This window comes from Heloderma suspectum, chromosome 7 (assembly GCF_057233095.1).
Source record: "Heloderma suspectum isolate Gila_16-S chromosome 7, 16-S_ref, whole genome shotgun sequence".
Classification (NCBI taxonomy): Eukaryota; Metazoa; Chordata; class Lepidosauria; order Squamata; family Helodermatidae; genus Heloderma; species Heloderma suspectum.
Genome location: NC_139464.1, coordinates 45,171,630 through 45,194,507, shown reverse-complemented (window position 1 = coordinate 45,194,507; position 22,878 = coordinate 45,171,630). Strand labels below are relative to the sequence as shown.

The window sequence follows — 22,878 nt, the reverse complement described above, 5'->3', positions numbered from 1 at the left end:
ATGATAAACCATAGTTTTATTAGATCAAGATTTTTACAACTGATCCAGATCACATTAAAATGGAATTATGACCATCTATCAAATAGAATTGAACAACTTTTCCATGTTAAAAAAAGAACTGTAAGGAGAAAATGCCCAACTGAAAGGAAGTTATGCATTTATTTATACTGGGCTTCCTACGAGGCCCACAGATTAGCAAGTGCTAGAATCCAGAAGATATCAGTCTGCACTGCACCAGGATCATCTACTAAACCCATATAGGTGATGAAGAAAAGGCAATTGGGTGGATGAATTCTAAGAGGCGCAGAGAAGGGCAACCAAAATGATCAAACATTTGCAGTGCCTCCCCTATGAGAAAAGCTCAGAGCATTTCAGGTGTTTTCGATTTAAAAAATGATGACCAGGGAATTATGGTGAGAACAATTCCTCCTCCCTCTCCTGTAATACCAGAAGTTCTGATCACCCAATGAAATTGATTGGCAGTAAAGTCAGTACTGACAAGTACTTCATACCTAACTGCTGTTTTTCAGAGAAAGGCAGGATAGAAGTTTAAATAAATACCTCAGTTTCCATAACTAACTCCCACAAGATGCGATGGTCATTAGGTTAGATGACTTTAAAGGGGGATTAGACAAATTTATGAAGGATAGGTCACCCACTTCTTATTAGCTGTAGTTGCTATATAGAATCTCCATGTTCAGAGGCAGTATGTCACAGAATACCACTTCTTACAGGTCAACCGCAGGAGAGGGCTATTACTTTTATGCTGCCCTTTTTGACTTCCCAGGATACTGGATGATTGGACCCTTGGACTGAGCCAGCAGAGCTATGTTGCAGAGCAGAGAAAATACAAAAGATGTATTTCTAATTTATGCCCCGTCCCTATCTGATGTTTTATATATATATATATATATATATATATATATATATATATAAATACAATATGAAAATTTGGTACTATTAACCACGTATGATGTATATTTACTTTCCATCTATTTCATGAACAGATTGTCCAATAACAGTCAGCCCTTCCTTGTGGAATGTTGTCCAGAACCACAGATGTCCAGGCTACTCTTATGTCCGCGTTGGAAGTAACCCCCACTGAACAAGATATTCACAGGATTGCCTCTTTAGTATTGGAGTGAGTGGCCTTGCTTAGTATCCTTACATTTGTAGAGAGAGCCACAGAGAAATGGATCCTCATCTCTTAAGATATCATTGTGCATGTGGGCTGCATAACCAGAAACTTGAATTATGCTCATAGGTTGTATAAAGGTTGTTTAGTTGCAAACCAATCTGTTTGAATTATCATAGCAACAAGCTAGTACTCATGCTTGTTTAAAAATATGGATTTCAAAATGGTACTCAGTTTTTTGGGGGTGATTTAATCAACCACCCTGGCCTTAAGGTTCTGCAGCCTTCACCCAAGAAATAGTATATATCAATCAAATCTACCGGATGGCCTGCATGGCTCAAGTCAAGACAGTACTCACTACCTTTGCTGAACTTCCAAAACTATTACTGTTTCTTTAAACCATTAATTCCATGCCCATCATCAGATCTTGTGAGGCAAAATTATATGATATATGCAGAAGCACACAAGCTGCAATACATACTTAATCTGTTAACCCTTCAAAATTGAGCCAAGGTTACTTTGTCTTAAGTAGGTCACCCACTTCTATAAGAATAAAGCCACTCTTAATATGACTCAAACTCAACAAAAATAAGTATTATTTCCTCAGTAATACATAATCCAATTCAACAGTCAATTTTTTAAAAATCTGGTAATTGTGCTATCAAGTTGTGCAACTGGCTAAATATCTGGTGAGATGGTTTAAGTTTTGCTTGATCTGTGCTATAAGAAACATAAAAGGATTGAAGAATAGTACCAAGACAGTGAGCTACTGTAAAGTCTATAATCCAAAAGAAATATTCTGCTAATTTATCAATTTCAGTATAAAAACTACGACTAGCTCCATCTCTTCTCTATAAAAAGAATCACAACACAAACCAAACACAAGGCCTTTCAGAAAGAGGGAGAAAATACATATCAAAATGTGCCTTATCCTATTCAACTCTACCCCACAGAGGCATTACATCACATTCTCACAATGCAGGGGGAAGGGCTTGCCCATAGAAAGCAAGATTTACAATGATCTCTCACTGCTGTTCTGCTTCTTTTGGAGAGAGATGTGAAACACAAGTCTTAAATGGAAAAGCATTTTAAATCCATAGGATACCATCTTTATCCAACTCACATGAATATTCACTTGCAACAGCACAATGTATTCAACATGTAAAGTAAGTATTTATTTCACATCTCATTATTTTTTTAAATAATGGTGCCAATATAGCCAGATTTTAAACTTGCAGAGTAAGATGGGGAAAGCTGCTAAAGAAAACGGCTACAGCAGGATATCATTTCTTAACTGGAACTAACAAGACTGCCTCTTTCAAACTACATGCCATGTTTACAGAGCACGACCATTTGGTTCCAACTGCAATCCAAAATGCACCGGCTACAAGGGAAAGGGGGGGAAGGGAAGTAGTGGCAGGGGTGAGCACCCGCACACCACGGAATGCGCAGTATACATCCTGCATGGTAAATTTTGAACTATAGGTACCTTCCAAAATCCCAAACTGCTTCAATACTGATTCTAAAGCCATCTTTAAACGGTGCAGTGCTGCATTATTTTAGCCCCGTGGATCTCTAGAGGTATAGGTTTATTATAAAAATATGTACCTCCCCCTCCTTTGGCCAATCCTAGCAACAAGAAAGAATGCAAGCCCATTTAATATATGCTAATTTTTGCAGCAGATTTAAAAACCTCAGGAGTGCGTGTGTCTAAGAGTGAGAGAGATTGGAAAGAGTGCCTTACGAAAAGAAAAGATTTGATACAGTGAAGCACTTTAGGCTAGAATGCAAAACAAATTTAAAACGCATTAAAATCCTCCCAAAATATGCCACATATTTTTTACTGATTTCCCCAAAAACCTGTCAACTGGATTTGATTCAGGATAAAATTATCACAAATGCTTATGCGAGGCAAACGTTGTGGTGCAATGTAACACGAAACGGTCAAACTAAACGCATACACAAAATTCTGTATGCTACACAAAAGCAGATATAAAACTACTAACCTCATAAAGTGCAACAGTGCTTAAATCCAGCAAGTTGAGGCATACAAGGTAAAAATGGAAGCGAAGGGATCTCAAAACGATTTTGCTGTATTTCTATTTTCTCAATTGTAAATGTTCAAAGGCCAGCGCAGACTCCGTCGGCCATTTTGGCTTGAACTCAGTCTCTCCCTCTCTCCCCCGCTCTCGCGCGCGCGCGCTCTCCCGCTCGCTCTCCCCCTCTGTCTCTATAAAGGAAGCAGCTTTCTGTGACCTTCAAACAGAGGCAAGTCATGTGACTCGGGTACGCTGTCAATCAGGAAAGGGGTTGGAAAGGTATAATCTTAAAGGGAACGCAGCTCTTTAAGCCAAAGAAGCTCTTTTATTCACTCATTTCTACAAGTTATAGCAGCGTACGCTTTCTACTACTTTGGTCTGTATATACACAACAGTATTCTACTTTTTAACAAAAATCTAGCAATAGGTTGAAGTTATTTTTCCCCTTGGATTTAAACCAGCTAGGTTTTTATTTTTGCATTAAAACTAAGTCATCACTTTAATACTCCATTTCGCAAAGAGATAAATTATTAAGTTGGTGATTGTTTTAATGGGAAAATACTTCCCTACTAACGCTAGTAAAAGGAATCGAAGTTGAAGGGAAATTTAGGATACACCAAGCTGGAGGGACAAAGCACAATCATGTTTAGTTGTCCCAGTTTAAAACAAAATACATCGTTAAATCCACAGAATATAGTTAACTGGTAATGTGAGCATGCAACCTAGAGTAACCTTGTAACTGTTATAATTTATACACCCTTACTTCTGCCAGCTATTCAAAGGTAAAACTTTGATTTTCGATAGTTAATGACTCGGAATAAAAAAATTCAGCTTTTTAAAAAGAGTGTGCATTGGCAGTTACAATTACAAACGTTTTAACACTCTTCAGCATTCAGATTCCTCTGATTAAAGGAATCTATTCCCCTATGGTACTGTGATACAAGCCACAGAAACCACAATATGTAACAATTGCTCCAGGTAGTTCTACAAAATGGATTGTTATATTAATATTCCTAGTCCTTTTAATTTAGCATATTCAGTAATATTTGAATATTAATGCACACAATAGTGTTGCACATACAAAATTGGCTTAAACACTTTGCTTACTAATGGAGCCCAATTTATTTTACCAAGCCCATTTGTTTAGGGAGCAATCCTATGGCCACTAGACAGTGGCTAGACAGCTACAGGATACGGTGTTTTCTGGGAACTGACCTCCCCCCATTTCCGTGCTGCCTCCAAGGCAGCACAGAACAGCCCCATCCTTTGCACTCACAAGAGGAGCATGGAATGGCTGGAAAAGGGCATGGCTGGGGAGCATTCCAGGGCGGGGAGAGTGTAACTGCCTGTACAGCACATCCAGCAGCTTCCTTCCCTGCGCAGCTAGACAGCTGCAATTGGCCGTCTAGCCAAAAAAGCAGGGCAGGAGAAGCGCGGAGGAGACAATCCCCTCCATGCTTCTCTTGCCCTGCTTTGGATTAGAAATGGTAGGCAAACTTTTGCAGGAAAGTCTGTCTGCTATTACTGATCTTTTCATTGATGAACTTGCACGTTTCCTGTAAGTCAATGCCAGACTGTTAATCCTTTCAGGGATCTGCTTGAAGATCCAAAGCAGTCCATGAGGTGTTGCTTAATCTCACTGAGCACAATCTGAAATAAAAGTAGTTGGCTGGTCTCTGATGGTCCATTAGAGAAGAATGCAAATACAACATTAGGACCAATGAAGCAAAACATGGGCAAACTTTCCAGTTCACCAAAAATTTTTCTTCAGGGGAAAAAAGGGGAAGTGTTTGTTACTTTTATTAAAAATCAGCCCAATATCCTAAAATTAACTTGTAATGGGCCACAGAAAAAGACGCAGGGATGATACTTTGCACCCAAGGTGTTTATGTCTTTATGGATCAAAGCCAGCACCATGAATTGAGACAACTAGAGTAGAACAATGCATTTCTATCAACGAATTCCAGTGAACAGGTAGACTTGAGTTTGGGCCAGCTGAACTTTCAATTGTTTTGAAAGGTAATGCAACATACAGCATATTTTATCAGCCTAGAGCCTCTAATGTACTATGGATCTGTTGCAGTGAGATACCCCACAATGGCCAGAGTGGTAATGTTGCAGACATTTTTCATCTTTGTGGAGCAGGCTATAAAATAGATTTTATGTACAAAAATCCTTCCCCTGAGTGTCAAATACCACAATAATCTAGCTCTTTGCCCAGCCAAGATGTATGTGAAAGTCTAAACCCAGGTAGGCTAAGAAGGGGGGTCTTGCCACTCACAACCACCTATTGGGATAGACAGCATGGACACTAGGGAGATTCCAAATATGTACATACAAAGAAAGGGCACTGCACAGCAAAACCATCAGAACTTGCATTGTAAGCGGTAGATATGGTATCAAGCACAGCAGAGAAAACCAAGAATGGCATTGCCATGGGGTTGTCCTTCACTACATCATTTCCATTTCAAGAAGAACTACTTCACTTTTCACACAATAGTTCCTCCAATCTCAGACAAACAAGAATGCATTGGGAACAATACACGCACCTTCTTAATAGTCCGACCTGAGAGAACCAGGTAGGACAATCATCCCTATATATTAAGTTTATTTATACATTTATTTTTCCATTTGTTTTTACTATGCACCCAAAGCAACTTACAAAATGAACAAATGCAGGCATCATTAAAAGCAACAATGCATCTTAGAAATCTTCCAAGAAAACCTTTCAAAAACAGATTTGTCATCTAACACTATGCAGACTAAACCTAGTAATTCTCCCTAGGCAGGGAGCTTCAAAGTATGGGCACTACTAAAGGAAGGGGCTGAAATTAAAGCATAATTGGCAATTAGCTTATCTCCACTGTGAGAATGGCTCTACTCCCCCGCTTCAAAAAGAAAGAAAAAAGAAAACAGCAAAAATGTAAGCATTAAAGTTTTTATAGCTACTGGAGGCAAGCAAATGATTGGTTATTGGTTGGTGTGGGCAGCATATAAACACAGTATGCTCCTCTATGAGCCAGTTTCCATGGATTTTGGCTTGGGGTGTAGCTGTGTAGGCCAAACTTGCTACTTATGAGTAAACAGTAAAGTATGCAGACCTTTAAAATGTAACTCTTTGTATCACCATTTATATAAAACACATTGTTGATTGCTCACACACAATGCTACAAAGGGGGAAGAGAGACCAGCTATTAGAACGGCAACACCCATAATAGAATTTCTTCTGAAGTCATAGTTCCACAATGTTTGCTTCCAGAAAACAGCAGCTCTGCAATGAAACTAGTTCTGCAAAGCACTAACCTCAATTTGTGCTTTATGTACTGTTCCTTTTAGAAAGTCTAACTGGCATCAGTATTCTGCTGATCAAAATCAGAGATGAGCCAAAGGAACTTCACAGCCAAATTAAGCTACTGGCAATGAGTTTTGGCAGAAAATCAAACTAGCAATAAATTTGAGGACCAATAGGTGTGTCTTAAACAGACAAAATTCAATTTATGGATATTCTGATTTTTTTTAAAGTATTGTAGTACCTTTAAGACCAATTGGCTTATCCGAAGCCAATATTTCACAGAAATATATTTAAGAATGTATATGCCACCTTTCAAAACAAATGTTTTCCCAAAGTAACTTACAATTATTGTCACAAGATCATTTAAACCAATAGCTGGGAATGTCTTAAATAAAAAACAGCTGCATAACACAACTCCTAATCCAGTCAACTCCCCCACAATATTATAATTTAAAGAAGAGGAATAGAGTTAAAAATCCAGCCCATCATCTTAGACAAAAACAGACAGAAATAAGAAGGAATATAAAGCCATCTTAAAAGTAAAACAGGAAAGGAGCCAAATGAACCTACCTTGAAAGAGAGTTCCATAAATACACAGCCACTGCTGAAAAAGCCCTGTTTTTGTGCCTGCCAACTGGACTGACATTACTGATTGGACATAGAGCCCTGCTTACAGGCCTATCTTAAATTCATATGGGTGGTCCTTCATGTATTTATTTATTTATTTCATTTCTATACCGCCCAATAGCTGAAGCTCTCTGGGCGGTTCACAAAAACTAACCTGTAACCTGGTCCCAAACTAGTTTAGGGATTTGAAGGTCAATATCAGCACTTTAAATTGGGCCCAGAAGCGAACAGATAACAATCTACAGGTTTTAAACTTACAAATCCAAGTATCTACATATGCTCTGCTCCCTACACTAGCCACCACTTTGGGAATCTCTACACAAAGACTTTCATAACTAGGATTCTTGCTGCTCTTGTAAACACTAATACAAATTCAGATACCAGGGGACATGAAGCCTGGTGTGTGAGATCTGTGGTGACTATAAAAAGCAAACTCATCAGGTTGTATCCAAAGGTGTCCTGACTAGCAAAACAGACATCACTGGTGGACTGAATTCCCCTGCTCATCTGCAGCCACCCCTGCGCCCCCCAAATCTGCTTTGGAGGGTTGGGGGATCCTTTGGAGCAGATTGGAGGGGCATGCAGGAAAGGAGAAGGGAAACCCTACTGTGCAACGTTAACTCCACTCAGATAATGTTGCATTTGGCCCACTAGTTTTTCTAAATTATGAGTCAAATAGAGCAACAAGCTGTACACAAAAGTTTACTGAAGTGTAAACACCAAAAGTAGGATGTTTTATTAATTTGCATATTTGAGCTGGTGCTAAGTCATCCTGCAGCACCTGCCTAAAAGGCCTTTCGGAATTTGGCTCTCAACTTTATCAAAATACTGAAATGGGAAAGAAAATTTGTGCAGGATCTAAGAATGCACAATAGGTGACCATAATAAATGGTTAGTGGCTCCAGGGGCTGGAAGCTTGGACTTCAACAGACCTCTTCATATAAAGTAAAGTGTTTGTATTTATTTCTTTAAAGCTAGTATTGCAGAAATTTAAACATACACACACTTTTCATTCCTCATAGTCACTGAGCTGATACAACCAAAGTGTGCATCATTAATGACACAGACTGTGTCAGCAGTATTAATAATGTCCATCTGGGTGGAAAACTGTGCCCTCAGTTGAGTGCTGGCAAAACTTTTACTAGCCCTACTCACCTTCCTTAGGAAGTTCTAGCCAGACTGGCACATGTCTCTGGCCTGCTTCACCCATTGTATCAGGAACACACATAAGTCTTCCTAAAGATACATACTGCACAGAGCCATTGGCCAATTAAGAGCTCCCTTCAGTATGTATATGTATCACATGTCTTGAATACCAAACATGTTAGTATATAGAAGTACATGTGAAAAGCAACATACTGATAGGTTGCATTAATTGGTATAATATGCAGCTACAAGCCTAGAGATTTGTTTTGGTTTGTATCGGCTAATCACAGGTGAATTAACATTCTAAATAACCAGTAATTTGAGCAGGGATGAATTACTTGCAAACACAGTATGGTATGGCAGTTATCAATCAGGTCACTGGGGAACACTGTATTGTTGATAATGAAGTATAAGAAAGGTGACTGATGGTCCACCTGACAATATTTGCTGTTTATGTTAAGTTTCTTCTCCCTCCACTGAGGCAGGGTGAATAACCACTTGTATCAATCTATATGAAGTTGTCCAGGCACAGGGTGGATTTAAATCAAGGCAATTTGAAACACTGACCTAAATTCTGATTTAAATCACCAAAAGAAAACTGTGATTTAAGTCATTTATTTAAACCAACGTTGCCACTGATAGTTCTCCACATATTTCTTAAAACCAGAGATAAGTAACCTGGTACTCTCCAGACGTTTTAGACTACAACTCCCATGCTCCCTGGCCATTTGCTGTGCTGGCTGGGGCCAATGGGAGTTGTAGTCCACATATCTAAAAGGCACCACATTGCCTACCCCTAATTCTGATCAATAAAACATGTTAATTGACAACTCAGCACAGCATTTTACAACATCAAGGAGGCTATACTTGTGTGATTTTTTAGTTAGCTCAATGTTTATTAGTTTAGCAAATAGTACATAATACTCATTACCTGTGTCAAGTGCAGATGCAGCAGCAGTACATTAGGAATGGGAAGAACTAGATCACACACAGAGACACAATAGCACCTTTTCTTTCCAATCCACTCCACTGTTCTATTTTACTCTCCCTCTGACCATCATTTCAAATATAATCTATCTTAACTCCTTTGCCTTGCTTGGATCAGCTCCGCCATCACATAAGCACAGAACAATCCTATACAGCCTGTGTCTTTGCACATGCGACTTAAGTGAGAAAAAGGCCTGATGTTTCAAGAAGCATGGCCTGGTAGTTAGGCTGGACAGAGTCATTTTCAAGAGATGACAAACTGAAATGAATACCCATGTTTGGTAACTTCATTTTTATGAGACTGTAAGTGTCAGTGTAGCATTTTTGTGATGAGATGTAATTGTAACTATGCCATTTTTTAAACAAGACACACATTTAGTACTGTATTGCTGATTCAGTTTTGAGCAACTTATCAGGGTGCTGTTTAGATGTTACTCTCCACACTCATGCAATGAAACAAGGAGCTGATCTTAGGCTCATATGCTTGCTCCCTCATCAAATGTAGACCTAAACACCCAAAGCAGGAAATCCCATTGTTATCTGGATACAAGATCACTCCAAAACTGGTTATTTTTTTCCTAGAAGAGGCAAAGTAACATCCATTCAGCCTTCATCTCAGCCTAATTTACATAACAGAAGATAAAACTAGGGTGAAAACTAGAGTTTGCACAAAGAATAGCCATACAGAAATGATTAAAATGTAGATCCAGTTGCCTTCAACTTCTCCTGATCTATGACCCAACTTTAAACCTATCTTCCAACATGGGATATAATTAGATACTTTTATCTTTAAGATTAATTTTTTTATCTAGGTCTGTCATCCTTGCTCATGTTCTCTTTGAGAGGAAGGAGGGAGGGAAGGAGATAAAGTAGAGAAACCATAACACAATCGCTAGTACTATTTAACTTTGGTCACCGACTTAGGTGTGGGTTCTAATCTACCAGTTAAAGATTAATAATGCTGGCCATATATATTCAAGTCTCTGTGCTGTCTTCACTGTCTCAACATGCAATTAAAGGGGCTGTCTATTTTATGAAGGTAAGAGACAGATAAACTATGGCAGGTTTTCACAAGTCATCTTATGCAGTCTGGCATCTATTCCCACAGAATTCAGTTCACTCTGAAACCTTTAAAAAACAGGTGCATTCAGCATCATAACTTTAGACTGAAAAATATAGTAGAATCCACAGCAAGCAGATTTGAATCTAATAAATGTAACAGTATTTTTAACTTGTGCATTTTAGTACTTTCTCCTGAGTTTGTGATGAATGCTCTAGAGTTCCTCAGACTACATGTAAATCCCAGCAATATTCTGAAGAGTTTAATGACAATAGGCTGGTTCACATGACACGACAGCCCACCCATGTGTCAATTTACCCACTGGGGCTGTTTCATTGTGTCAGGCAACTGGCTTGCCATATTGTGTGTACCAAAGCAGCAGGGGCTGTCTGGTTAGACAACCCTCAAATAACCCATGGCTTGTTTTAGGGCCAGCAGATGCTCGCCATTATGTGACAGCCCCCACGGATAAATGAACCCATGATGGCGTGTTGTGTGAACCAGGTCAAAGAGAATTTCTATAACCCCAGCAAAATCAGAATATAGTAAAAAGATAAGTTACACACTGGCTGAACTATGGCCTATCATACAAAATCCTGAATTTCGAAGACCCCAAACGTTTCTTAATTAATTAGTAGAAGTAGCCAAATCTAATAATGTTCCCCAAAGAAATAATAATGGAAATACAGTAATTTTTAAGGCAGATTTCTTTGCAAATCAGGGATAGGAGATCAATACTAACCCCCAATTATTTTACTACCCATATTTTTATTTATTTTATTTATTAAATTTATTAATCGCCCATCTGGCTGGTCACCCAGCCACTCTGCGCAATGTACAACATATAATAAAACAGTTTAAAACAATAAAATTCTACAATAAAAACATTTTCTAAAATACCCTAACCCATCCCAAATGCCTGCCTGAACAACCACGTTTTTAATGCACGGCGAAAGCTCATTAAAGAGGGGGCATGGCGGAGTTCCCTAGGGAGGGAGTTCCACAGAGTTGAGAAGACCTATAAAACATATAGGTCTTCTCAACTAGTAAGATTGTAACACCTGAACAATTTCCATAAGTAGCAGCAAACACGTTTACAAAAGGTACTGGAAAGTATAGGAAAAGGTAGAGTTGCAAATGGAATTGTTTGGAAGATACATTTTTCCAAAACAGTGCCTTTGATACAAGGAAGTTCTTGTAACAATTAGGTTGCAAAAACCAAGCAGCATAAAATGTCCTGGGTCTGTTTTTTAATTAGATCAGTTTACAGATACTCAACTATTATAGAAGAGGATATTCCCTTAAAATGCTCAACTGAACTACTGATTGATACAAGGCATTTTAGACTCACTATACAACAAAAGAGCTAGCTGGTGTGGTGTAGCGGTTAGAATATTGGACTTAGACCAGGGTTCAGATTCCACATTCAGACCATGGCTCACTGTGTGACCTCTGACGAGTTACTTTCTTCTAGCTTAACAGGATTGCAGCAAAGATAACACAGGTTTAACCCCATCTTTGTATGTATAAGTGTGAAGTAGGAATAAATAGTTGGGAACACTTTTCACCAGCTATTTCAACATTACTGTTCTTTAAGAATAAAGTTATGGCCTCCAGGTGCTGCTCCCATGTATTCTGCACTCTTGCTATATCCTAGCATTTAAATGGTAAGAAACAGAATTTGTCATGCATGAGACACACCAAATACAAACTTAATTTGCTGGTCTCATGCCACCATCACATTTTATTCCCCCTACTGAGAAACAGTGAGGAAAATGGGTATATTGAAATTTATGGCATAGCAGCAGCTTGGAAATACCTGAGTTTAAAACCTTCTTGAGCCATGAAGTAGCTTGAGTAACACTGGCCAGTTACTTCCCAGTGTGAACTGCCTCACAAGGCTGTTATTGGGATAAAATGGGGGAAACCTATGTGTGTCACCCTGTGTTCCATGAAGATGGGATACAAATGTTAATAATGTATCCTTCTATAAAGTTACATTGGCAATGATTAGACATACAATGTTCATATTGTGACAGCTGTTTATTAAATGGGTCGTTTTGTACTTCTGAAAATATGCACTGTGGTCCTCCCATCTTGAAGACTGGAAAGTTTAGGCCATCTTGTCAGTGTGTGTAAAGTCTCTGGGAAACTGATACAGTAGGGAAAGAATGAAATTCATGGATGCTACTGCCAAAAAATAAAGCTGTACAGGTCCCCATAATAACCATGTTCTCATTTTTCCAACACAGTAATATTCAGGTAATAGGAAGTAGAAAGATTGGTTCTCCAAACAGAAGAACCTGCTTGTAAAGATTCTCACCCCCAGTCTGTCTGGCTATATTTATGAGTTAATCCTATTTATTTATTTATTAAATTTATTAATCGCTCATCTGGCTGGTCACCCAGCCACTCTGGGTGATATACAGCATATAATAAAACAGTTTAAAACAATAAAATTCTACAATAAAAACATTTTCTAAAATACCCTAACCCACCCCAAATGCCTGCCTGAACAACCACATTTTTAATGCAAGGTGGAAGCTCATTAAAGAGGGGGCATGGCGGAGTTCCCTAGGGAGGGAGTTCCACAGAGTGGGGGCCACCACAGAAAAGGCCCTCTCCCTCGGCCCCACCAGTCTAGCTGTTCTAGAGAGAAGGCCATCCGAGGCTGATCTTGTTAAGCGGCCTGTCTGGTGTTGCTGGAGGCGCTCTTTAAGATAGGCTGGGCCGGAACCATATAGGGTTTTAAAGGTCAAAACCAACACCTTGAATTTGGCCCGGAAAACAACTGGTAACCAGTGCAACTCTTTCAGCATTTGTTCCCATGGTTCCCAGATAGTGATGGCCTAGCCATGGTGATCCATGCACTGGTAAACTCACGATTGACTGCTGCAATGTGCGCGACATGGGGCTGCCCTTGTGCATGGTTCAGAAGCTGCAGCTAGTAGAGAATCCAGCAGCTAGAGTGCTCACTGGGACACCCAGGTATGCTCACAAGCATCTGTGTTAAAAGAACTACACTGGATGCCTATTAGCTACCGAGTGACGGATAAGGTTATGTTATTGTCATACAAAGCCCTAAACCACTTGAGACCAGGATCCCTAGCAGACCGCGTCCCCTTATACATACCCAGGCAACCTTAAGATCGTCAGAGGAGGCCTTGCTGGTCATTTCAAAATTAACAGAATGTCACCATGCAATACCTCACCAGTGGGTCTTCACAGTAATGGTGCCCATCCCTCCAAAACCCCTCCCTTATGCAGTTTGGAAGGCAGAAAATGTGGCGTCTTTCAAACGCCTCCTGAAAATACACTTGTTCATCCAGGCTTTCCCTGGATTGAAATAAAATTAATCATGCTGCTCCATCTTACTGCTCCTTGTATTGCTTTTATTGCAATTGGAATTGTTTTAATGTTGTGTTTTTAATGTTGTATTTCAAATGTGATTTTAATATTTATATGTAAACTGCATAGGGATTGTATCATTTTTATCAGTATATAAATATCACTAAATAAATATTGGCTATAGCCTTTTTGTGCATATGATAACTGCAACTCCATTCCCTTTTTTTGGTTAAGTATCAGTAATATCATAGAATATTCAAAAGCAAAGGACAAAAATATCAGCAATGTAACACTGAAAAACTACATAGCTTGTGACAGAAGTAAAAAAAAGAAAATCACGCAAGATAAAGAGTACGCTGTTGGTATGGTTGAAGTACAAAGGCAAAGATGCTGGACAGGCCAAGAGTCTGAAGGCTGAGAAGCTGAATGATGTCAGCCTAGGAGGAAGGTGAACTAAAACAAGAAATAGAGGCAGGGTAGCTGGAAGTGGACATAAGAAATGAAATTGTGAAATGAAAACTGGGGATCTAGGAAGGATGGGTGGAGGAGGGAAAGGTCCAAGGGGTAGATTAAAAAATAAATCACTTTCTAGGGAAGCAGTGACAAACCTCTTTCAGGCTGAAGGCCGAATTAAATTTGGGAGCAGGTCCCAGGGGCCACATTCCAGCACTGGGCAGAATGAAAGGCAAAGGGGGAGAGCCAAAAATACCAGCATATTTTAGCTTAAAGCTGTTACCGCCAATAACTAAGCCTTAGGATAGGCATTTCAACCTTTTTGAATGGAGAAAAACTGTGCAAAAGTCAACCACAAAATGACTGGTGGTTGGGAGAAAGGACCAGGGGAAGGGGATGTGGTCATCTGGCGAACCCCAGAGGACCAGATTAAGACCCCCAGCAGGCCAGATTTGGTCTGAGGGCCTGAGATTTAACAACCCATACTAGGGAAAAATAGGTGCTATGTACCGTTGGCAGGAAGGGAGTGGATAAGCAAAGGAGCTTTGGAGGCTGATCAGATAGCCAGGGTGGGATGGGAGAAAATTACAGCCTACACTGGTCTGAAAGCCATCTTGTCAAATTATTCATTTCAGATTGCCAGTTGACACAAACAAAACATTGGAGAGTTTAAAAAGGACTGCCAGGATCATCTAAAGCAGTCTTCCCTAACATTATGTCCTCCAGACGTGTTCTACTAGAACTTCCATCATCCCCAGCCAGCACCACCAAGGCTGACTGAAAACCTCCTGCATGTTCCAAGGATCAGCTCTACTCTAGGGCATCTCTTTAAAACCCATTACGACCAATCAAAATACTAATATAGCAATCAATGCAACAACATGCCTTCTTGTATTACTGAACATGTAAACAGAACAGTTTTCTTCAGAAACTGTCAAGTTTGACTGCACTGCCAACAGTCATTCGCTATGACACCAAACCGGAATACATATTTTTATTTTGGTGTGCATTAAAAGTGACAAGCCAGATTCAAATGAATTAGGTTTATCACCAACATATTTGCATATACTAATTAGAATATAGTAAACTACAGTTAAACCACAGCTATTACTAAAATCAATGGCACTTACTCAAGTAAATTTGTTCAGAGTTGAAATGTAAGGCTCACATCTAAAATTCACATTAGTAAGCAGACTGTTCTTTGCATGCTCCTGTGCTTCTTCTAGTAAAATGATGGAAAGTGCTACACACCACTGGTAGTACACCATGCCCTCAGATTATTTCCATCAAAGTATTATTTATCCTCTTGCTCCAGAAGTAAGAAGCCTACTATGCAGATAGCACACTTACACTGCAACCCAACGCATGCTTACTCAGAAGTAAGTTCCACTGTGTTCAATGGGGCTTACTCCTTAAGAAGTGTGTTTAGGACTGCATCTTTATTCTGGCAACTGAAGATTTAATCTTAAAACAGCTAAATGGTGAATGCCTTAAAAAGGAAGCAATGCTTCAGTCACATTTACTTAGGAGTGCTTTGTATCATTTACTCTATTAAGGCCCTTTTTAAATAAACATGACTCACTGTTTGTTTTCTTCACCAGGAGGTGGAGTCTTGCCATGCCCTTCCATTACAAAATCCTCATGTTCCATCTGCGAAGGCAAGCATTGGAGGTCAGCATCGATGGAGTAAAATACATGCTGTCCTATGTGGCCCTTTTCCCTGTCACAATGTATCACCGCTTTCAACAGTTAGCTCTAACCAAGAGGTTGTCATTTGTAGTTTAACAAATGCACACGCCCATGGTCATATTGCTACTCCATAGTACACATTCCTGAATGTATGTTCATAGCTGGATGAAGGCAAGCAGGTGGAAGAATGTTTTAAGTAGCTACAATATGAAGTTAGTAGATTTGGAGATTAGATTATTTTCCTCTTCATATAAGGACTTCCTATTTTAAAATATTTTTTGCATACTTGCACTCTGACTTGTTGTGGGAGGAACAAATATTTTTGCATAAATTATAGAATCTAGTTCCATAGTTAAAAGGGTGTTAAATTATTTTGATTTTTATAAGAATTCGTCTAATCACTGACCCAGTTCGCACGTCACAGCAGCAAATTGTGGATTATTTAATGGTTTATTATTTTATAACCATCGTTATAAAATGGTTTATAACAAATGGCTTGTTGTTGGGTTAACCACTGGGTTGTTTAGCCCCTAAACAACCTATCGGTCCAGCTTTGTATGTTATGCTCACTACCGCTAATAGGAGGTTATTTACAGAAAATGAAAGCAGCTCACACGCAGCATGTGTCCCAGAAAATCATGGGTTAATTGTTTACGAAGATTTGCTGGGCCACCATAATGTGTGATCTTTGAAATCTGGTATAGAAATCTGTGAAATTTGGTACAGAAGATTCTCTTTAGTGAAGATTCTGAACTGACCAAATACTGAGGTATTAAGATAAAATATTGCTGACTTACAGTCACCTAAACATTGGAAAAAGAAGGATGTTCTTTGTAGGTTTTGCCCTTCATTTTTCGTTGAATGCAGAAATGTGGTTTAAACTTCTGTTTGGTGTAATGTTCAAATCTGCTGATGAAGCATGCCTTTCATTTACTCTTTGAAATGTGGACTTTTAATGTTCTCATGTTATTCAACTGAAACAGCTGAAGATGTAACCTCCATGCATGCTCTGTGGCAACTGACACTGAGGGGCGGGGGGGGGGGGCGTCCAATGGGTTTAAGTACCTAGCTGGAAGGGAAAGCTTTGTGAGCAGGGATCTGGTAAACAGAGCCTAATTGAAGTCATCCTAGAGAGGTTACCATTTTGCCACAACTGCTGCCACCTCCAGCAATACACTGGTGAGAAAGAAAGGAAGTGTTGTTTTGGGGACACAAGCAGATGGAGAAGCAAAAGGTGAGTAGCGTGTGGGAGAAGGCTGTGGGGGGACATTTGGCTCACTTTTTTTTTTTTTAAGTCACTGGTGTGGATAAGGAGTTCTATGAAAGGGTGTTTTAAAAAACTTGGAAATCTCAAGAGCGTTTCAACATGCCACATCCTGCCTTGGCATCTAGGGTCTAGCTCTCACTGAGGCAGTAAACCTGTGTCTGGTGTGCTGCCTCAGACTGCAGATAGAGACTCACATAACGGAATGAGTCTCCAAAAAAAGTCTTTGTACACAAGAAAGTAGCATGTCAGGGGAAAGGTCACGCTAGAAACCTCTGATATTTTACATTATGTTAAACAATCAAAATTCTATTCCTTATGAAAACAGATCTTTTCCTTAGACCCGGTTTGCATGTAACGATTAATCCATGGTTGGTTGGGGTCACACACAAATGAACACAGTGCTTCCTGCCCACTCGCCACTTCTGCTTTGCATCTGATTTAACAAACTACAAATTTAACAAAATCAATAGATTGCTGAGTTCGGACATCACAGAAAACAATTCAGGAACAGGATGTTCTTAGGTTGTTTCCTAAAGTGAAGCAGCGAACGGGCAGGAGGTAGCACACAGTCCCGACAACCCATAGGTTGCTGATACATGTGAATCTGGTCTTCGTGAACCATTGCTCTGGTGAGTACAAACTATCCACATTTCAGAGATGTTCAATGAAAAATGGCTGAATTATAGCAGTTTAAGTACTGGAAGCAGAAGGGCTTTTTTCCCCTAGGCACTGCCAAATGTTTTTTGTTGACTTGGGAAACACTGTTTCAAGTTATATTTGGAAGCAATTTAGAAGATTCAAGAGCACTGCAAGGTATGTCTTTCAATTAATTTTTTAAACTCCACAGTGTATTTAGGTTTTAAGATTTTTTTCAGTCCTCATTTTATTCAATAAAATGTGTGCATAGGTCAAGGGGGAGGAGGATTCTTTTATCACTCATGCAGAGAGAGAGAGAGAGAGAGCGCATTACTACTGGGGAGCACATTATATGCCACACTATGCACCCTCCCTGGCTTCACTCAATCCTATTGCACCTAATTCCTTGTCTATAATTTATTAATGAAGTATGGCCTGGAGCTGCCTACCTCCACCATATTCTCTGCCACAAGCACTTCCAGATTGAGCTGGCCAGCTTCATCTTGTGCTTCAGAATGTGCAAACACAGGGTTCAGGGATTTCTTCTCTACAGCTTTGAACACACTCAATACAACAGCCATGTAGCCAGACACTGAGTGCGCAGTACAGCCACTATGACTGCTTCCTGCTATCTCTAGCTGGCATACAATGGATCGAAGAAGGCCAGACTGGCTCAACTTGGGGTTGGCCTGTGAACAAAGGTTTTCACAGAGGAAAAAAAGAAAGGATAGTTTTATACTGCCTTTCCTTTTCATGGTTAACGTTGCACGTGCAACCTTAAAGCTAACCATGATTAGAATCAGGTTTGCAAACTCTGGATTCCTGCAAATCATGGCTAGGATTGATAGCAGTGCATATGTTAACACTATCCATGGTTTAGAGATGATACAGCATTAGATCTACACTGGCCCACAGACTTGTTACAAATCTATGAAATGTATGCGTTTAAGTAGTTGCCAGGATCTTCCTTTTGGAATGGAAACCATTACAGGAATTTTTAAAATGTTAAATCTGTTTTTCCTTCTTGGTTGTTTCTGAAGCGATTTACATATATTGTGGTTCCAACCACCTCCAAGGTGGGGTGATGGGAAGTCTAATACTCTAACATATAAGCTACCTTTGCACATGATGCTAAGCCATGGTTTAGCGGGATTTACACAAGCTGAAGTGAACCTCAGGTTTGTACACTCTGCCTCCCCTCTTCCCACACAGTTGGAGGATGAACTTGCAAGCTTACCCTTCAGCTTTCAGTTAATCACAGCTGGCCATGTCAACTGGACCCAGAATTGTGGTTAACACTATGATTAATTTCAATATGCCATCTTCATAATCCATGGTTTTAAGTGGGTTTGTCTGAAGTTAAACATAGTTAACCTTAACTACAGTTCGTTGTTTCAGATGACATGACAAACTGTGGTTAACCAAAAGCAACGCTTCTGAAGTCCTCTTGGCCATGCAGGAGGAGAAGGGGGTGTGCTTAAGGTCATATAATTAATGGACAAACTTGAAAATTACTAGAAAGGAGGAGGGAATATATGACAATATTCCTTCTTGCCATAGATGATTCAGAACAGGCTCTTCCTTTCCTGGTCTAAGCTTTTTAGTCAATTCTACAAATCCCTTACCTTTAACATTTCACACATTTTATTCAGTGTTCACTCTCCTCTAACCTCTCCATACCTAGGGCACTACCAGAATTCTTAAAATTCACACAAGCCTATGCTTTGAAGTTAGAGCCTAAACACCTTGTTGGGCTTTAGTGATAAGCTCTTATCATCCCTAGCAGACATTCACTATTTGGTTGTGCAACACAAGATGGCCAATTTTAAACTCTTGTCTTGCATAACTGATAGGAAGATTGTTTAAAAAAAGGGCAGGAAGTTAAAAATGTTAGAATCTAATTCATCTGGATTCAATTTAAAAACCAATTCGAAAGATGAAAGCACCCTCCTACAGGTGAAGCTGTGAGTAAAGAATAAATACAATACAAATATGGCTCAACAACTATTACCACAAAGGCTACTGTAGCAAATAAAATACCTTGCCTAACTTTTTAAATAACACACACACACACACACACTATCCTAATATTGCTAGGCACTGCACAATTAAATACCATATGCATTGTTCAAAGGCTTACAATCTAAAAACAAAGACAAATCATGTTAGGGAGGGAAAGAGAGGAAAGTAAAAGAGAAGAGTCAATTGGGATAAGCTGGGGTGAGGAGGTACATTTTAAGAAGGTACTTTAATGTAAAGACTCATGTAGAAGTTGTAGAAGAGCATTCTAGTGATAGGGAGCTACACAGAGAAAAGGACACAGACAGGGAAAGGCTTTACTTGAAGAACAGTACCTGTAGAGTGAAGGATCCAAGGAGAAGCATATTAAAAAAAAGGGGGGGGGGAGAAAACATATAAAAGAACAAGACCATTGATGTGGGGTAGAAATTTTTCTATTTTTAGAAATGTTTTAGCTAGTGAAGGCATGGATACAATACAAGTAACATTTAAAATCCAAAGTATAATTAATTCCAGCTGACTATTCCTAGGAAGAACATCTATTGATGAGCACAGCTATTCAGGCATTAGTACATTAACACTAATTTACTAATTTAATGCCTAATATTCAGGCATTAGTACATTAACAGTTTTCACGGCCTTCACTCCTCCCCCTCCCCCAGCCCCAACTTAGAATCTAAATAATGTAAGGGAAATGGCATGATATTGAAATATCATGTAAATATTTAAATATCCCAATAAAATATTTTCCAGGACAGATTATGAATTTGACATTTAAGTTACATTAGGAAAAAATAATCAAGAAAATGCTCTAATTAAATATCGTAGTACAACTACTTTGGACTATTGGAAGAATCTTAAAATTCTTATGCAGTACATACAATTAGCATGGCATTCAGTTCTCAGCAAGCGAAAACAAACATGTCAGATCTGTATTTAGGGCAGTGGGAAATTAAACATTTTCCGGAAAACCCACATAGCTAAAGACCATGGAGACACTGGAAAGTACAAAAAGCTTTATAAGACAGGGAAGGTAAGGAAAGGAAGTAGCCAGTGAAGGAGAATGGTTTAAGCAGTAAGATGATCAGAATCAGCAGCAGCATTTCTGACTGCATGAAAAGGCTTAACAGTAGAAGCAGGAAGTCTAACAAGAATACAATAACCAATACAATAATTAAAGAGAATTTAATATTTTGGTAGCATCTATAGAAAGGAAAAGTTCTAGATATATCACCTCAAAGTGACAAGGCTTGGCAAGAGCTTGTACATAGGGAGAAAGGGAAATAATTTTTTAAAATGACTTCCAGGATTCCAAACCTGGGGAGAACTGCAGTATTATCAACAAGCAATAGTTGAAAAACGCTGAGAAACAAAGAAAAAACAAAAGCGTCATTTTAGCATAGCTTAGTTTAACTCCCTGGAAAAGACCCTGATGCTGGGAAAGACTGAAGGCAAAAGGAGAAGGGGACGGCAGAGGATGAGATGGCTAGATAGCATCACGGATGCAATGAATATGAACTTGAGCACGCTCCGGGAGAGAGCGCAGGACAGGAAGGCCTGGCGTGCTATGGTCCATGGGGTCACGAAGAGTCGGACACGACTGAACGACTGAACAACAACAAGTTTAATTAGACCCTTGTATGGCGCAAAGTGGTAGACAGCAGTATTGCAACTGAAGCTCTCCCCATGCCCTGAGTTCGATCCCAGAGGAAGCCGGGTCTCAGGTAGCCGGCTCAGGTTGACTCAGCCTTCCAACCTTCCGAGGTCAGTAAAATGAGTACCCAGCTTGCTGGGGGAAAGGTAGTCACGACTGGGGAAGGCAATGGCAAACCATCCCGCTATAGTCTGCCATGAAAACACCAGCGTAAGTGGCGTCCCTCTAGGGGTCAGTAATGACCCAGTGGTTGCACAGGAGGAACCTTTCCTTTTTTCCCTTAGCTTAATAAAATGTGCATTCATCAAATGAGACAGAGAAGGCAGCAAACATGGGACAAGAGGAAAGATCAGGCAGAGTTGTAGGTCATCCATGTAAAGGAAGTATGAAGACCAAATATAAAAAGAGTAAAGAGAAGGGGGCCTATTATTGATCTAAGAAACTTCTACAGAAACGGTAAAGATGAAAAAATGGAACTATTGAAAGAAACCTTAAAAGAGCTGCAAGAGTCTGACTGAAATTGTGACAAAACAGTACTTCATCTGATACTTTTGAAATTCGTAAACTCTGCCCCACGTAATGGCTCAGTTTACACATAATGGCAATCAGAGAATTTTCCTTACCCGAGAGTGTTCCTTCTATTTGTTAGCCAGACAGTGATCCAGCTGTGGTCTCCAATTTGCCAATGAGGGTGTGGGATCTTTTAAAATGAAGACAGACTTGGCCTGTGGGCAGGATTAGGCGGCATCTCCCATTTCCTATGCAAGGCCAAAAAGTGACAAAACAATAACTCTCACACTAGCTGGCCATGCCACGACCATGGCAATAAAGCTAGGGTAGGAGCTGGACTGCTTTCTGGCTAATAAGTAGGAGAATTCACAGGTAAGGAAAATTCTCCACTCTCCCGAATTGGAGCCATCCAATGTTCCAAACATCGGGGCATAACAAAACAGTGTCCCAATAACCTGGGGCAGGGGGGAAGGAGAGTATGAGAAGACTGTAGATTCATGGCTGGATCTGCAATCAAAGGCTGCCTCTGTGGAGCCTTGGGTAGGAAAAAAAAATACAGTTCTGCTTTTTTACTTCCTTGAGAGAGGATGCCCTGATCAGTATATTGTCCAGATATGGGTGAACTTATACACCCCTCAGCCTGAGGTCTGTGAAGACAGCCACAAGGACCATAGTAAATATTCTGGGCAATGTGACAAGCCCACAAAGCAGAGCACAACTTTGAGAATGCTGCTCCATATGTAAATTGCAGGAATCTGCAGTGAAATGGGAAGATGGGAGTATACAGATAGGTGTCCTTGAAGCCACTGCTACAAGGATGGAGGACAGAGGCTCCATCTTGAAGCACTGGAATTTGATTAACTTAAGTGTTTTGTGATAAGGGTACCTCTGAATTCCCCATACTTTTTTTTTGATAACCAGAAACAGAAGGGAGTGCCTCTTTTCCTCTGACAGCTGGGTATCAGTTCTATAGTTCTGACTTAGAGCAGTCTGAATACAGCTTCTTTTATATGCTG

The 22,878-nt window shown here is 39.7% G+C and overlaps 1 protein-coding gene across 12 annotated transcripts in view; it reads right to left on the bottom strand.

Moving 5' to 3' along the window:
• TNRC6B (trinucleotide repeat containing adaptor 6B) overlaps positions 1 to 22,878 on the bottom strand; it is a 142,481-nt gene that overhangs the window by 98,797 nt on the left and 20,806 nt on the right. For 6 of the 12 annotated variants that reach the window (XM_084809896.1, XM_084809894.1, XM_084809892.1 and 3 more), the window contains exon 4: positions 15,670 to 15,737. The exons of 2 other annotated variants lie outside the window; for them this stretch is intronic. In XM_084809896.1, the coding sequence (XP_084666022.1) occupies positions 15,670 to 15,737 (68 nt within the window). Of the gene's footprint in view, positions 1 to 3,141; positions 3,368 to 15,669; positions 15,738 to 22,878 lie in introns of those variants that run through there. 4 more of the 12 variants (XM_084809899.1, XM_084809903.1, XM_084809902.1 and 1 more) reach the window with 1 other exon arrangement.